We start from the raw sequence: 17993 nt of genomic DNA on the forward strand, positions 1-17993 counted from the left end.
TCAGAGATTTTGGAGAGAGGACAGAGCTCAATCTCCCCTGAGCTCCGGAACCTCATACGGCACTATACGTGAAATCAGCCGTGATTCTGTCATGGAAGTCAGTGCACTGACTCACACCACTTACTGTGTTATCTTCAAATCCAGCTTAAAGTTCTACCGTGCAAAGATCAGCTGAATTCAAATCTTGAAATAGTTTTTGAAGAGCCTGGGTGCTGTTGTTTTTAAATGCTGCACAGTGGCAAACATGACATGTTGCTACCATCAAATTTAAAATGTGCTAATGGGGTTTTTTTTGGTTTGTTTTTGTTTTTTAAATAATGCATTTTCTCATGCATAACGGCCCAACTTTTAAAGTTCATGTAGTATTTTATTCACTGTTTAAAAGCATCACATTTTTTTAGGTGTGTGTGATGAGAGATGTGTATACCTTTTCTCATGATCTTCCTACACTGGAGCCACATATACGTGACTGATAATAAGAAAAAGAAGAAGTCGGTCTGTCTTTTTCTTTCCGTGTCTATGTTGTGTCTTAGTGTGAGTAATGTTGATCGATGCAGAGTCATTCTATGACTTGCAGTCTGAGGAGAAGAAAAGTAAAGACTGTTTTCATGGTTGATAATGATTGTTGTCATCTGTGTGCTGTTATTCACATAATAATCCCAGCTATCTGTAATTGCTGCATGCTCTGATAGTTTTAGCGAGCTCTGCAACAGGCTGCATGTCTTACGTTACCTTTATTCTTCTTTTACTGGAACTCTTAAAACAGCCTCACGAAAGAGGAAGTTTGGTCTCCTAAGGTTTTTACTCCCCCACATCTCATAGAGACCAAATACTCTGTTTATTCCTGTTGATGAACTTTGCTTAGCTCAGCATACATGAGAGAGCTAGTCTTGGCCTGCACATTTTAATAGCATACATATTTTAGCTGTTTGACCCGCTCACTCAAACACTCACACAAAGATACGCTAGCAACATTGTTTAAACTGCCTTTTAAATAGAAGGCATATTGACTAGAAAATGGATCCCATACTGAAGTAAAGATGTATCAGATGGTTGAATCTGAGAGAGAATAACTGTGCTCTGACAGTAGTGTGGCCTGTGACACCTGTAAAGCTCATTTTGCTGACTTAAAGTTTGACGTGTGCTTATTCTGTTGTGTTTCTAGGAGATGGATGGAAGTGTTGATACCAGTCTCTGGTGTGAGTAGTAGTGCTGTAGGCCGTGTCTGCAGCTGTAACATTTCCTGGCAGAAAAAATACGAGTGACTGCCTGGAGTGTGCTGTACTGTATATTGTCACAGTGATTGTGACAAGCCAGCAGCAGACATGCTGCCCAGATAAAGTGCAGTACTTGTGTACAGAAAGAGTAGAACGCGCACGGGCACAAATGTTGAGAGCGCGAGCAACACATTGCGGGCAAGCGCAAAAACTGAGTGAGAGGGGCTGCTAGTGTGTGTGTGTGTGTGTGTGTGTGTGTGTGTGTGTGTGTATGGATAATAGCAAACACTGAAATACATATTTTGCACGCAGAAATTAATTTTGTTCACTCAAATTTAGCTTTTCTTCGCTCAAAATAAATTTCTCCTCAGAATACAACAGTTTCACCTGTAAATTCTTTTTACGTGTGCTCAGAATAGTGGCACAAAAATAACGTCATATCCCACCTGCTCTTGTGTTTTGCTGCTGCAGTCACACTGCACAAGGCTGAGGTTGTCACTGTTTAGGCTTATAAATCATCAAGTACTCTTGAGTTTAACAGTTCTTTCATGTCACTGCATATGACTTAAATTCATGGAACCCACTGACAGTTTCAGCCTTTAATATTTGTTGGTCTCTGGAAGTATTTCATTCCTCCTGCTCCAAATTTCCACATATAGACAGAAGTAACTTGGTGTGTTTGATCTTTTCCTCTTATCTTGTGAGAACAGTGTGTCTCCCAGATCCTAGCCATGACAGAGGATTAAAAATGTCACTGAGGGTGTTTAAACCGTGACAGCAGTGATAAGTGATAACATGTTTTCATTTCTACTCACTGGGGACACAAACTGAAGCCTCGTCGGCACTTTTGCTGCTCACAGACTCCCTGCAGTCACTCCAGATGTTTCACAGGACCCTCTTAGAGGATTTGTCTGCTGGTGATACTTTACAGTTTTTGTTACTGTCATGAAATCATCACTACTGCCATTTTGTGTCTGGCAGGGCGACATTTGCTGACGTGTAATTGATGTGGCTTGGTTTCAATGAACCATAAATGGGGAGAAACGTCTACCAGGCCCATCCTCTAAACAATAACCGTGTGTTCTTGTAAGCCCGTTTTAGAGTACAGTCAAAGAACCCTTGGGAATATTCCTTTCAGCACATTGAAACCTTGAACTCACAACACGAGCAGCTTCTGTTTAAAATAAGACACATTCCGAGGCCAGTCTGAGCCTGTGACTAAACAGTAATCTTATCCTACAGCCTACTGTGTCATTAAGATGAATGGTTTACAGAGATATTGTTCTCCTGTCAGAGCACTCATTTAAAGTGGTACACTCATATTTTGAGGTTCCTTCCCAGGGTCAGGGAGGTGCTGCCTTGCTGTGATGGATTTGTCTCGTCTCTGAAATGAGTGTACAGAGCACTCTGTCATTTGCTTCTTCAAATGATGTCAAACAAAAGAAGTGCCACCACAGGCATCATGTAAGATAGTTATCAACTTAAATGTTGTTATGCATAGATTGTATTTCTTTTAGTACTTTGTATTCACTGTAAGCCGAAAAAAATTGACCCAGAACTACTTTTGTGGGTCCTCTGGTTTTAGAATAAATAATACTTTAGATCAAACGTGGAAGACAGGACTACACCCAGACTGATATTTGGTCATTCAAAATCCTACATATCCAGTTTATTTTATGTGTGTTTTGTTGTTTTCGAGTGGCGTCCAGTCTGCAAACTATACAATATCAACACATGTTTGAAGGGTGTTTCTTTAGGGTCTTCTTTACTTTTTATTTTTTATTTTTCAATGATCGGCCATTAAAAATACCAATGCCAGTATACTGGCAGATAACTAGCAGAGCAGTCCTTCAAGGTCTGACACCTCCCAGCAGGATCAGGTGTTTTTTGGACAGTCACCTATCAGGTGCTGTTGGGGATAAAGGGGTAGGATCCTGCGTGGTAACGACTAGATATAGTGTAGGTGGATGAATCTTTGGGGACAGTACTATTCTGGTATCCAGCTTTGGGGATCCTGAGTGAGGAGCACTGGAAGTTCTGTGCGGAGCAGCCGTGAATCGCTGCCAGGGTTTCCACCTAAGAATGAGTGGCTGAGTCATGATTGGAGAAATTAAAGAAAAATGACTGGCACTACCTGCTCGTGGCAGTACTCATCATCACCCATCAGATCTAATTGTGGGCTCGTGGGTGATTTGAAGGTCATTTGGGAAGATGGGGAAAACCTAATGCTGGAATTTGACTGATGTTTTTGAAGGAAAGGACGTGTGTGGGTCACCATTTTTTTTCCAAAAATGACGAATAGGTATGTCAAACATTAACCTTCTCCTCTCTCCAGCATGCAGTTTTTAAAACTCTTCTGCGCTGTCCCCTGCAGTATCCTAAAACACTGCGCTGAACTCAGCGGTGAGCGGAGTGCATGCCGACACTGGGAACTGGGCCCAAATTACCCTCCGTTGACTGGTTGTGGCAGCTTTACCTGGTGGAGATGTTGCTGGGATATGAATGAGTTTTGTTTTTACAAAGATTTCTTACTAGCTTTTGTCTCCTTTGGCTTTCTGTGTTCGTCTTTTTTGGACAGTATCTCATCTCACAACAATAAGCGCTTCACTGGTACATATCCTCTTTAGCAGCATGCTTCTTCTGTTTTTGTTGTTTAACAAAAAGGAAGTGTCTACGTCTGTATTTAAAGTCAAGAAATAGTGCCAGAGGAGGCTATTTTTTTGACTTCCTGTACTGTGCAGATTTATAGCACATGAATGGATAACATGCTTTGAAAAGATGTTTCACACTGTGGATTTTTTGGTTCTATCTTTACTTTCATTCATATTTTTGTATCAACTTTATTTAGAACATTTGAACTCAACTATGCCAATTATGTACTGCAGGATATCCCACAGGAAATGGAGCCTCTCCAGAAGGACACTTTTTACCTCCACTTTTCTTTTTCAAGGCAAAATAGCTTTCTACCACAAACATTTCCGATATTTGGTGAAGCCTTTGCACAAGACCACAATATAGATTCAGACTGCAACTGGAGACGTTGGAGGTTGCCGGCTTCGTTTTCCTTCCAAACATCACAGCCTCTGGGACACAGGCTCCTCTTTGGCCACCGCTGCAGGAAGTGACTGTTTCTCTCTCTGCAGTGGGAACCAGAGGGAGTGTTTCAGTCTTCCTCCACTCCTGCTGTAGGCTGCCACACCATATCACACATTCACTGCATTCCTGCCGAGGGTTACTGAGTTCAGTTTGTTGACCTCCAGACTAGAAAAAGAATCTTGGCTCGATGTAAAGCTGATGCTTTCCACTTAATGGGACAGCTAATTGCTGCTTGATGTTGCTGCTGCTGTCATAAACTGTTTGGTTTCATCTTCAGAGCTTATGGCATCATTTGAAGGCTTTCATTTTGAGCCAAATGTTCAAAGTGTCAGAGTATTGAGTAATTCCAGCTCACAGATCTAGAAATAATGTCCAGCTGTTCAAAAACAACTGGAACTACAACTGCAACCATCTCATGAATTGTACATCTGTGTCGAGTCCATCGTTTTCTCTCTCTCTCCTGTTTTCCACCCACAAAACACGCAGAGGGAGGGAGAGGCTGATGTGTCAAATCCTTCTTTGTACACTCTGGTTTGCACAGACATGCACAACAGTTCTCCAGATGGCCAAACAATTCACTCTGTGGACTTTTTATTTGTCTGTGATGCTTTTATTGAGAAACATTAGTTGAGCTCCCGTTTAAAGCCCAAAGCTCCTGTTGTCTGTATGATATGATGGAAGAATTATCCTTCTAAAAATACCCCAGAAGCTCATTTCCGTTTATATAATCTCCAAATATTTATTTAAGCTCGTTTACAATGTGATGTCTCTCTCTCACAGCAAAAATAATATGGACAGGCCCTCACAGGCTACATGCAATGTTAGGATCTACTCTTGATCCTGTCATGCCTATAAAAGCCACCAGTCTGACAGAAGGGACTAATTATTTATTTTATTTGCTTGTTTTCAGCCTTTGTAATCCTTCCAAAGATATCCCCCTGATGTTTATACTGCATATTATATGCTCCAGTGTTATGAGAATATGTAATGCAGCGTATTGTGGTGTGAGATGATCGTATACTCCTGTTTTTGAGGATTTCTAAAGAATAATTATAGGTGCGCTTTTTTTTTTTTTCTTTCTTACCTGTCTAATATTTTACTAAGAACTGTAATAGCATTTTTGTATAAATTCGAGTGAGTCTTAGGCCATGCTACATTAGCTTATGTCTCTGCACCACTCTGCAAGTATATCTATACAATACTAGATGGCAGTGTTATTACCATGCTATGCGGATCTGTTCAGACCTCAAACACTTTGCATTTACATAAAAGATGAACTTACGTTGTTGGTTTGCTTTGGTGAGGCTGAAGCAAAAGGCCAGAAGGAGGTGACTCACTGTTGTATAGAAATATAGGAAAACATGGGAAATATTGGAGAACAGCCCTTGATTTCTGAGCTCAGTGAACACTTTTCTGATGAGTTTATAGTCTCAATCACCAGTTTCAAGTCTTGCAGAATAGAACACAAATCAACACATTCCTTTTTTTTTTTTTTTTTTTTTTTTTTTTTTTTAAATTGCTGTGGATCAGGAGGTAGAGTGCGTCCTGTACTAATCCAAAGCTTGGAGACCAAAGTATCATTGGGCAAGATAATGAAGCCTGAGTTGCTCCCAATGCATTTGTAACCGGACTTACGACTTATCATTAAGAATGACCGAACTCCACTAGCCAGTAGCAGAAGATCTAGGATCGGCAGGAGCCCAAGGTATAAACACCAATAAGGAGAGACCACACCACAATAGACTGTTCACAAATTTATTATATTTGACACACAGCAGCTGCAACAATGTAATGAAAAAACAATAAAATAAAATACAAAATATTTCCCCCAAAATAACAAACTAAATAAAAGTGCGCGCATACAGCTTTCTCTGAGTCAATTGTATGAATGGACAATGTCTGGTAACTGATGGATCGTTGGGGCCCGTTCAGTTTGTTTAACGTTTGTCCTACCACACTCCGATGAAGGAAGAAAGTTCGTAGTCCTGCAGGTATCTGAAGCTTCAATGGGAACGAAACTTTGGCTTCAATAAAACCTTGGCAAATCCTTTTCAATTTCGGGTTGGCTCGCCATCCAGTTAACTGGAACTGTGGAATCACTGCTCCTCGATGGGGCTTGCTTCAGACTGGGTCCGTCTGTCGAGTCATCCGTTGACAGGGTGAAACTCTGAACAACCAAAAACAACTGCAGCAGACTTGCTTTTAACTCCTAGCGATTCGACTTCGGGAACATTAGTTTCTCTGGCACATGGCATTATATGAACAGGAACGAAAATGGCAACACAGGAAATCATGTGATCAAGGTCAACAGCAAGGGTCACTGGGAGCTCATTGCTGATTGGCCAAGTTAAATGACAACAGATAATCTTATTGGTCCACATCTTCCTTTAAACATAAAAGAAAAAAAGAAATGACTAAATTGTTTACATTATACATGAAAAAAAACTACTTTCCACTGCTCTTTTTTTCTAGCTGGGCTACACATTCGTCAGAGACTGAATGTTAGAAGACAAAACACACCTAGATGTAGACAGAAATAAGGCCCAGGTGCCAATCTGCAGCTTCCCCAGCTTTCCTGTCAGTTCACAAAAAGAGAAAAAAAACTTAGATCCTTTGTAATATGCCTTCACTAACCACTGGTTAGAGCTGGACCTGAGAAATGTTGAAAAGCAGACGCTTTCGCTGATTTTACTGCAGCAGTTGACTGCAAAGATGGGTAAAATTGTGAAAATAAAGATGTATGGCAGATTTTAGGCTAGTGCATTACAGTGAGCAAGATATAGACATATGTAGTATGCGTTCATGCTTCATTCATTCATGTGGTATTCATAGTCAGTAGTGTGAAGACTAGAACACTATTCTTTCCATTTTTTGTTTTTCCTTTCCATTTTGAATTTCCTCTAATCTTCTTATGGGAATCGAGCAACATAAGGGAGTATAAGTAATAAGTATTTGACGGCCTGAGATGGTGGTAACGAAACAGAAAGCAGCCTAATGTCAGAAATGAAAAGTCTTGGATGTCTCCAGAACAACTCCTTCCTCTTCCTCATTTTAACTCATCTTGGCTGCTGTTCCAGGCTGACAGAATGTCTCGAGAAACGTCATGGAAAAGTTGCAAGCTAAAGGGGAAGGTCACAGCTCTGAAGGATCTGAACACTTTCCATGTTCCCTCCTCCGCTACAGCTGTGTTTATTGTGAGTACTGCTTAATCTCACAGCAGAGAAGAAGAAGTGAAACAACTTACCAGCTAAATCACAAGACGGAATGGCAGGATAAAGAGCATGTGCACTTGCTCCAAACATCTGGTTCAAGGCATATGGTGACGGTTAGCTGTTGTAGACTCGTGAAGTGTTGATCGCTGGTATTTTCTTCTGTCGGCACGCCAGTTCATTTCACGATTGGTGCAGTGGTTTAAAGACTGTCAGCATCTAGGAAAAGAAGCGGTGCCTAACATATGACGAAACAAAGACATCTTTAACTTGGAGTTTGGCCAATTTTAAGCTTGTTTAAGTTGAGCATGAACATCTCCTAGCATGAATTTGTCTTGTTGCATAGACTTTTATAAAAAGATCCCCACATAGCTGATCTTCTTCTTTTCTTTATTTATTTAAAGAAAAAAATTGCAGCCATGCAGTGTGATGCAGAAAACAACATTTGTATACAACAGGAAATTCCAAAAGCTCAGTCATAAGCGCTGGGAAAGAGCACAGACATGAATATTTCACATAAATATTAGAGGAGTATTTGCACACAGCAGATCTATTAGCAGCTCGCCAGGACATGTTGAATGAGAACACAGCTACACTTCTTTTATCCTCCCCATACTGTCAGGAAAAGATCCCAGTTCGTGCCCTCTGAATGCCCACAAAGCAGCGCAGTCATCTAAGGACACGTTCCCAGTGTTGGTACTGTGAGTCAGCCACATGCCACTCATCGTGGTAGCCTCCAGTGACTGAGGGCTAGGAGTGGTGCTCTAAACAAATTTCATTTGACTGGTCTCAGGTTTTCAACCTTGAGAGAAAAAAACATGCACAGTTCTGCAGCATGCACTGAATAATTAGGAAGTGTTTACACAAGAATAGGAAGAATTTACTGCATGTCTGTGATTCCAGACAGTGTGTTGCACAACCCTGACCACTTGCTTGATGATTAGAAAAAATGTTTCCTCTTGGTTTTGAGAAGTCTCTGTGACCTCTTTCAGGATCTGGCTGCAATCAGAGGCTCAGTTTTTCCTCCTAGTTGTGTCTGATGTTGACTGGCAGTATACTGCGATTGTCTTTCTTGACTGCCAGGAGAGCCCCTTTGACAGAAGTAGGAACCACTCCTACAGTGATTTCATTTGTTAGTGACCCAGTTATTTCTTAGTCTCCACAAATAACTGTCTTCAGTGTTTTTTCCATTTTAACGGCTTTGAAATAGGAGGACTGGAAAAGTCAAGTGTTTAATGTACCAGCCTACTCGATTAACGTGCTACATAAGAACCAGTCCATTCCTTTTCTGTTGATAAAGTCTGTATTGGTATAGTTTGCCTACAGTATGTCCTTCCTCTTTCTTATCATTCTCTGGGAGCAGATTCATGAATTTGGTCTTTGTGGAGGGTCTTGGAACAGCGGGTGTGAAATCAGCTTGTCAGTAAGGCTTCTTTGATTGCAGCTGCTGTCCTCCTTATATCAAGGAGTCTTCTTGTCTCTGACTGCTCTCTCTTTACCACAGGCTGTTCTTAGACAACCAAACCAAATCAGAGTTATAGCAAGAGCTAGAGCCCGTTCTCGGACTCATTCCAGTGTTGATAAGTCAATGAGTGCAGTACAAACAGGGCAGTTTGCTCAGTGCTGGTAGGAGAAGAGCATGATCAACACTGCAATACTCCAGATGTTTCAGTTTCCCACTGTTGCAAAGGAGAAGCAAAACCACCTCTATGAACTGTCAGCTAGACTCTGTATATGTTGCTCAATCTCATGTCACACGTGAAGTTTAGCCAGCGGCTTCTAGTGTAGTTTTTGTTCCTCTAGCTAAATCTAAGTCCTTCAGTTCTTAGACTTAGCCAGTAATCCACTCTTCAATGATATTCAAGTTTGCCAACAAAAGCATCTCAATATATTTCCAAAGCCATGATATGAAACGCATAAAACTCCAATTTTTGCTTTTTATGAGGGTTGCTAATTATAGGGATCTATGTCCAGAAAACCTTTTACCCCACAGCTCTAAGAGGCCAATGGGGTGTTGTCATCACCCTGCTGGGCGTTCAGGTGGTATGGACGCCCAAAATTGAATGTGACCTAGGTGTTTCAAACTCAGAGCATCTGCTAAAAATATCTCTTATCACATACAGTGTCCGAGCTGCCTCGCTGTAACATTGTTTCTCTGCTGACCTGCTGTGTGTTCCTCTCACGGCAGGTCATGGTGAGTGTCACTGTGGGGAGTGTAAATGCCATGCCGGTTACATTGGCGACAACTGCAACTGCTCGACGGAGACATCGGGCTGCATTTCAGATGACGGGCAGATGTGCAGCGGGCGAGGCAGCTGTGTGTGCGGCCGCTGTCAGTGCACTGAGCCCGGAGCCTTTGGAGAAACCTGCGAAAAATGCCCCACTTGCCCCGATGCCTGCGGCACAAAGAGGTAAGTGCCGTGCTGCGGTTTATACCTGTGGTTTACACAGTCCAAGTTGGAGCTTTACCTGCTTGTTTGGGTTGCTAATATCCGCTGATAGATGAGAAATAAGGTGGAAAATTGAAACCTTCAGGCTGTCTGCAACTGTAAGCTCCAGGAAAAGCTCTAAGTAGTCTAAAACCAAGACCTCACATACCTCTCTCACTTGAAGACTGATCAGAAAACTCTTCCCATGCCTTCAAAGCTAACTCTCTTGTCATTTGTGACCTGAAGACATGAAACCATTTGTCTGCTGTTTGAACCTGGATCACTCCGTGTAGCAGCTCGAGCTTTTGATGGAACTACAGTTTCCTCTCAACAGGCTTCCTGTGAGAGATAAAGTTTAGTTGACAAACTAATGTTGTTTTTATTGTGCAAAAGCGCAAGTGCTGGTCAGAACTGATTTAAAAACTGGATTTTTGCTTCCATAGTGGAAGTCAAAGGCATCACTGTGCATTTGCTGTGCCAGAGAATTGATGACATTTCTATAACTGGACAATCAGTGGTCCAATCCCTGCTTCTTTCAACCTCTGTGTCGAAGCATCTTCTGACATGATACATAGAACAAGTTTTGCCTAATCCATCCACTGGAGCCTGCTGGGCATAATGCTTAGAGGCATATAAGAATAGTGTTGTATCGATCTCTTTGTGAATGGGTGTCTTGTAGTAAGAAAGCGCTTTGAGCTCTCAGAATAGAAAACCATTTCTTTTAAGAACCAAATCAAGTTTAAAAGCAGCGTTTAACAAACTTGAAGCATCTGTGAAAGGTTCCTGTAACCTGCACCAGCAACAGTTCATGCACTCATCAGGTTCTTTGTTCTGTGTGCTGCACGGCTCACTTGCTGTTTAGTCGCAGTTTGTAGTAGAGACAGTTCCAGTGTTTTAGCAGAGCACAGTGGGGCACTTTCGACAGCTGATGTAGCAGAGCAAAAATAACAAACTGAAGCACAGTAACAATGTCATATGATTGGCTTTTGGGTTGAGTGATCTCTGCCTCCTGAATGTAGATATAAAAATGTATGCATATGTTTAGCGTGTCTTTGCCCTTCTCTGATTCAGGGAGTGCATTGAGTGCCGGCTTTTCAATTCTGGAAGGCTTGCGGACAATGAGACTTGCCAGCGACAGTGCAAGGATCACATCATCCCTGTGGAGACTCTCAGTGAGTAAACACAAATATACACACACACACACACACACACACACACACACACACACACACACACACACACACACACGCTAACACAGAGACCAACTTGCTGGCAGAGAAAAGTATTCACATCTGTAGCATCTGCAAAAGTTTCATTTTTCACATTCTAAATACCGTTTATTGTTGTTACTGTGGGACTTTGCTAAAGTAATTGTCTGACTCCCACTAATGAGGCACTATTAACACCTGATGTAATAAAGTACATTCAGATGCTCAACAGCCTGAATGCACGCGCAAGGACTTTTCCATTCCAGGAAAAACGATATTTTAAATATCAATACATAGAAGAACAGCTCGAAGTGATCTTCTACCTTTAAGCTTTCATGAGAAGCAGGATACATACACCAGACAGAAACGACTGAAGCAGCAGAGCTTGAAGCGGCTTAACTGATTAGCTGAAAGTGAAATAGTTGGCCATCTTTTATATACAGTCTATTTTAAAAACAAATTATAGGAAAATTCAAGTTTGTATTTTGGCAACAGAAGTGACCATTTTAGCAAATGGGGGGACTGGACTGTTTGATTGGACCTACAGTATTTTATTTCAGCCAAGAGTGCATTCGGCATGGACAGATGAAGTATAGTACATGTCGAGTCCTGACAGGTGTTTACGGGATTGTCTAAAGTAATGTTTTTAGTTCCAGGTACTTTGGATGGACATGTGACATGTCACAGCTGATTTAGATTTGTGCTGTGAGTCTCTGACTCTATGCAATAACCTGTAAAAGTAGCCAACTTTGTTACCAGCATTCATGCTTGTGCGTGTTGTTTCATGTGTGGTGCAGCCTCGATAAGAAACAAATAAAATGTTTGGTTCCCACTCTTTGTTGTTGTTTTGGTTTGGCTCTTTTTCATTTTCAGAGACAGACACATTTGTACTTCCCTCAGGTGCATTCTGATCGTTTCAGCAATCTCCCTCGAGGAATATGCCGACCACTGGGAATTCTTTTATCGAGGCTGTGATTGTTCTTCCTGTACTAGGACGATAGCCGTTATTCTTTTACTGATACATTTAAAAACAGTGTAGTTACTTTTCCACGTCAGCTTACATCATATTATGTGGCAGGGTTTTGGAGCTTTCTGGTTCCAGTAGCTTAACACAGAAGTATAAATCCCCTGTTAGCATCTACAGGTGCTACAGCCTCTGAGTTTCTTTTCTAGTATGGCTGTCACCTCTGTTCCACTCTCTGTGGTTGTTTGAGGCTTTGCTGCTTGCACCCTTTCTTTTTTCACACCTCTGTGATTGCTAATGAAAGTACACCCAGTGCTCAGCGGTCAGGCTTGGCCTCATGTTCATGTTATTATGTGGAAGACGGCGGTCTGGACCTGTCGCAGCTCCACACAGCAGGCAGCTACACCATCTCGTCTACAACCCCTCATTTGGTTCAGAGTTCAGTCTATTTTAGAATCCAATCCTCCGCTGACACCTACCTTCTCTACAGGGAGAATCCACCCGCTAAACAAACCAAACCTGCAGTGCACTGCCTGTCTCGTGGTTCATTGTAAAAAGCCAGGGGACACCATCCAAAATGTTTGGCAGTGCATCTTTTTTTTTTCCTCACAGCCTGGTGCTGAACACTCGGGGGAAATGTGAAATGTTTTAAGTGGCACTGTGACACTGCATGGCCTGAGTCTGTGTTTAGCCATAGAGACTATTATATTAGCATTCCATATTGGCCCAGCATGGCCCTGGCCCAGGTCTGATGTGTTTCATAGCATTCTCTACTAGTTCAGCCATCTGACTGCCCTTAATGGTCTCCACATGTACATTCCAGATACTTTGTGCATGAACTAGAGGAGCAGGGGCTGATGGGAGGGGTGGACCAGGACGGAGTGACCTCATCCTCCCTTGTGAGGTTTTGAATCTGGTCAGATAATGATGATCGAATGCAAACAATGGCAAACAGAATGTCAGCATTTCAGTCAAGGCTGTCTTTTTTGTTGTTGTTGTTTTTAAATTGTGACTTCACAGCAGAGACATTGACCGATGTGTTAAACATTCATAAGTGGTTCCGTTTGCCCCTGAGCGTGAGATTCCTCTTGGATGTCTTTTGTTCCAGTATCTGAAGCCAAACCTTGATAGTTTTTTATAATATCAAAGTCTCGCTTTGTTAGAACAGCAGTAGAAAGTGAGAAACTTGCATTTATTGAAAAATGTGTCTGTGTTTTCTCCCACCTCCCATCTCTCTCTGTCGTGCTTAGAAACTGACGAGCCCGGCGCTGTGCTTTGTTTGTACAAGACAGACGACGATTGTGTCATGAAGTTCACATATTCTGAGCACGCCAGCGGACAATCTATACTCTCAGCTCTTAAAGAGCCAGGTCAGTGCTACAAACAACAATACATAATGTTGTCTTTCCTGGGTTTTTTGTTTTGTTTTTTAGCAGCACTTGTTGGTAAATTTGACAGCTGGTAATGATCAGGTGCTTTTGGATTGTACGTAGGTATCAGCTGCTTGATTTTCACCACCATCTTTAAAGATTCTGGGTTCATTGCTCCCAACCTTACCTCACATTATTCCCCCTCAGTGGTTACAGACAATGAACCTGTCACTACAAAGGAAGCTTAAGAGTGTAGTACTGAGTGACTGTCATTCTATGTCCAGAGTCAGGGGTGTCGAATTTATTATTTTTGGTCCAATTTGTTTTTACAAATTGGACCAAAAATAACTAGAAATTTTCAGGCTGTACAGGTGGATTAAAACGGTCATATTCAATACAAACATTTGTTAACATTACTGTTACTCAAAATAAAAGACTGACTGCAGAAAACATTGACTAATTCTAAGAAGTGACATAAAAAAATTTTCTGGTCAAACTTTTGTTTTTGATTGCAAACGTGGGGGATGTCAACTGTTTCATGTTACCCGAGTTCGCTGTCTCCATTTACACACTGGCTCCAGAAAGTCCACACGTCTATTTTTAAGTGGGCAGAGTGACACCCTGGCCCTCTTGCTGTGTTTTCAGTGCCGCCTTAGCTGTGACTTAAGTTAAGTGAGCTTGTGTTAAATGTTGTTTCCTGTGCCTGCTTCAGAGTGCGTCAGGGGACCAGATGCCCTGATGGTGCTGGTGGCAGTGGTTGGGAGCATCTTGTTGGTAGGACTGTTGCTGCTCGCTGCCTGGAAGCTGGTCATCACTATCCACGACCGGCGTGAGTTTGCCCGCTTCCAGAGCGCCCGCTCGCGTGCCCGATATGAAATGGTAAGGATGAGCCTAACTCATGAGTATTACAGCCCCATCATGTATACTAGCAATAAACTGAGGCTCATAGTTTGAGGCTGAAAAACCTCAGCACCTTCTATGTAGGTGAGATAAACCAAGCCAGTCAAGTAAAATGGGCCCTTCAGGTATTAAAAGTCTCATCTCTCTCCCCCTCAGGCCTCTAACCCTCTGTACAAGCACCCCATCTCTACACATTTTGTGGAAACAGATTTCAGCATGTACAGTAAGTCCTACAATGGAGGGCTCCACTGATCCCTCAGTACAGGGCGCGGCGGGACCGGTCCAACAAGTAGATCAAGGAGACGTGCCTGAGGTGGATGGTGGACTGAGCACACTCACCCGTCTGCACAGTGCACACCCACGGCGATGGCAGAAGAGAAATGACTTAGTGTGTTCAAAGAGAAGTCTGTGGCCTTTTTTTGTTTTATTTTCACCCGGGAGATTCAAACCACCTGTGTCTGTGCTTCACCGAACAAATTAACACCACCCTCGTCGTGATCGGGATACAGAGTGATTAGGGTTAGAAGTGAGCTCGTCTGCAGTTATTCATCATAGACCAACTTATGGAAACCATAACTCCAGCCACATAAAAGCACTGCTCATTCTGTACAGATCAGGCAAGATATTGGCTTCTCTTTGTATATTTTTGTAGGTGTTGAAGATGCATTTTTAGCACAGACTGCGCACCCAGCACGACTCTGAACTGCAGATGATTCCAATTCACATGATTCTTAAAAAGCACATATTTCTGAGGGGGCCGGGGCTATTAAAATGTTTGGTACTACTAACTTTTACTAAGCAACTTTTCTTACCTTCATTTTGCACAGAAGTTATTGAGTCAAGTCTTGGAAAGATTTACATAGTGTTTTTTAATGTCTTAAGAGTGTGTGTGTGTGTGTGTGTGTGTGTGTGTGTGTGTGTGTGTGTGTGTGTGTGTGTGTGTGCGCTCCAGTTGCACTCAGTTGCAGGGTACAAACTCACCCTTCAGCATCTGAACACTGACGTTTCAGTCTGGTGTTGCTCTGTAACAAGAAAAGAACAAATCTGGCAACATTTTGGTCTGTTTCTAGAGCTGTTCTGGCCTCCTTACCACCTCTAAGACACTGCTAAAAAAACCCATTCCCAAACATTTAGCTTTCTTTAAATGTACAACTAAATAAATAACATGCATTACATTCTATACGTTAAAACACATTCAGCAGGGGTCAGCAAGTATTCAATCATGGGCTCTTTAGTATATTTATATACAGTATATATTATGGGTTCATTTATTAACTTCCTTGAATATAGGCAGGACTGGATTTAATGTGGTTATGTTTATTGATATAAGCCCAGTGTTAATATTTTTAAACACGACTATTAAACCTTATCTTGTGTCGGGGAGGCTGAGTGGCCAGATTTGGCCCCTGGTCACCATTAGCCTGCCCAGTTTATTTTATGTTGTAAAATAAATGAGTGTTAATAAATTAATAAGCTTAGTATTGGGAGGTCACAGGTCAAGGTCAGTCAGCTATCGCCTGACGGTAATGCCAGTCCAGATCAGTTCATACCCATCTGTGTATCTTATTGGCCAATCTGAGTTGCTGCTGCCACTGCAAAAGCTGTTTTTGCAACCCACCTCAGCTCCTCTTTATCATGTATGTCATTTGTACCCGGTCACATTTTGGACAGAGAAGACAGATGGTTTGAAAGAGGAGTAAAAGAAGCCATCTATGTGCACTGTGAGCGGCCATCTTTGAATAGAGGCGGTGGCTTACGACACCAACTGTCTGCCATCTATAATCCAGTTTTGAGATCCCTTCCCAGACGCCTTAACGCCCACACACATCCTGGGCCATTTGACCTCAGGACATCGCATGAAAGGGTGGGGCCAGGTTTCACAGTGAGTTCACCCGAAACCTTGGCTGATTGTGACCTACACCCGTTTTCACACCTTGGCTCATGTAGAGGATCATTAGGGGGTCCATTGTCCCTCTTGGGGGGGACACTCCCATAGGGCTTAAATCTGGGACTCTTAGAACTGAAGAAGCTACTCTGATGAGAGGTTAAACCTCTTCAAGCAGCTTAAAGAAGTCCAGACGCTTTTCTTTCCAAGCTCCTTAGTCTACACTGACCTGGATGACTGAGAACCTTCACAGACATACCTGGTTCAGTATCTTTCTTCTGCAACGTCCTTCTATTTAGGCTTTCCATGTATGACAACGAGAGGGTGGGAGGTACCAGAGCCATGCCGCCAAATCCAACCTCCTGCAGATAATTTGGATAAAGTGTTTCTTACACAATTATCTTTTTGACTGTTTAGACAAAACAAGCAATATGATGATGTCACTGTTACAAAGTGACAGAACTAATAAAGTGCTAGAATTCCATTCACCAAATATGAAGCACAATCTTCTTGGAAATATTGTGAGATAATTTTACTGAAAAGCCTTAACAAAATCCAAATAGATAAGTTAAATAGGATACATTTTTCATCCATTATCTAGTTTGGTCCTTTCACTTTTGTTTAATTTTTCAGTCTATGAATATGCCGCTGAGTTGAATAAAATGTATATATGCAGAAAAAAAACATTAATTATAATCAACAGTGTCTTTTTAAATGTATTGACAGTAAGGAAAATCTCAAACATCACCAGCCTCTGATTCTCTAAAACCAGCTCCCAAACACAGGGTTAGGGGTCTGCGCTGTGTGAAATAGCCAGCACTGTGGTAATGACGTTCTCAACGGTTACGTTCACGTGCAGTGGAGACACAGATCAGTGTGACTGTGACATGTGCGGTGCTGTGTTAATGTTATTTGGGCACATAATATGACTGGCTTATAATATGACTCTGTATTCGCCCTGCCAGCTGTGGGAGTGGGTGGAAGCAAAGTGTCCAAGGTCATAAATCAGCAGTCGTTCCCACAGGAAGAAGCTCTGTCTGAACCGTCAGAGGGAAAGCAGGACGTGTAGGGAGGGGTGAGCCTGGGGGAAGAAGGTGCTCTGTGGGCTTTTTGGTAACAATCTTAAGTGTAAGTGGCAGGAACTTGGAGTTGGCGTGAGTGAGTGATGAATGTTAATAATATTACATGTGGGCATGCGAGGCTAAAAGTGCCTTGCAGTTTTCACTTGGCTCGGGTGTGCTTCTTGGCACAGCTGACTGAAGTTCTCCCACCACTACCTTTTCCAGCTCCTCCTCTTTGTACAGCCCTGAACATTTACACATTGAAAAACAGGAGTCGCAGCACTCCCTGTAACACTGCACGCACACACAGCAAAACAATAAATCTGCTTTTGTCAAAACTCCGTCAGTCTCTTGTGTTTGCTTCAGTCCATTGTTGAATTTTCTCAAAGGCTATTTTAGGACGAACGTTGTGAATCCGAGTTCTATTCCAGGACATCGCACATGCGTGTGTGCACACTTCAAAGTTTGGTAAAACATCTGTTTGCACCACTAACTCTGCTCTTACATGTTTGATGTGTAATTGCTCAGACAGGACTGCTTCTCTGATGCTGTAATTTACACTTGGTTAAACTCCTCCCACACATTATCATAATGACTCTGTAATTAGGTTTATTCCATGTGCTTCAAATTAACTTTTTTTTTTTCATTTTTAAA

At 42.1% G+C, this 17993-nt stretch overlaps 1 protein-coding gene across 1 annotated transcript in view; it reads left to right on the forward strand.

Moving 5' to 3' along the window:
• itgb5 (integrin, beta 5) overlaps nucleotides 1-17680 on the forward strand; it is a 42226-nt gene extending 24546 nt beyond the window's left edge. The window contains exons 12-16 of the mRNA XM_080902709.1: nucleotides 9711-9933; nucleotides 11023-11123; nucleotides 13374-13493; nucleotides 14206-14372; nucleotides 14550-17680. Of these exons, the coding sequence (XP_080758835.1) occupies nucleotides 9711-9933; nucleotides 11023-11123; nucleotides 13374-13493; nucleotides 14206-14372; nucleotides 14550-14645 (707 nt within the window). The 3' untranslated portion in view covers nucleotides 14646-17680. The remainder of the gene's footprint in view (nucleotides 1-9710; nucleotides 9934-11022; nucleotides 11124-13373; nucleotides 13494-14205; nucleotides 14373-14549) is intronic.
• The last annotated feature ends 313 nt before the right edge of the window (nucleotides 17681-17993 follow it).

This window comes from Rhamphochromis sp. 'chilingali', assembly GCF_963969265.1.
Source record: "Rhamphochromis sp. 'chilingali' genome assembly, chromosome: 14".
In the NCBI taxonomy this organism is placed as follows: Eukaryota; Metazoa; Chordata; class Actinopteri; order Cichliformes; family Cichlidae; genus Rhamphochromis; species Rhamphochromis sp. 'chilingali'.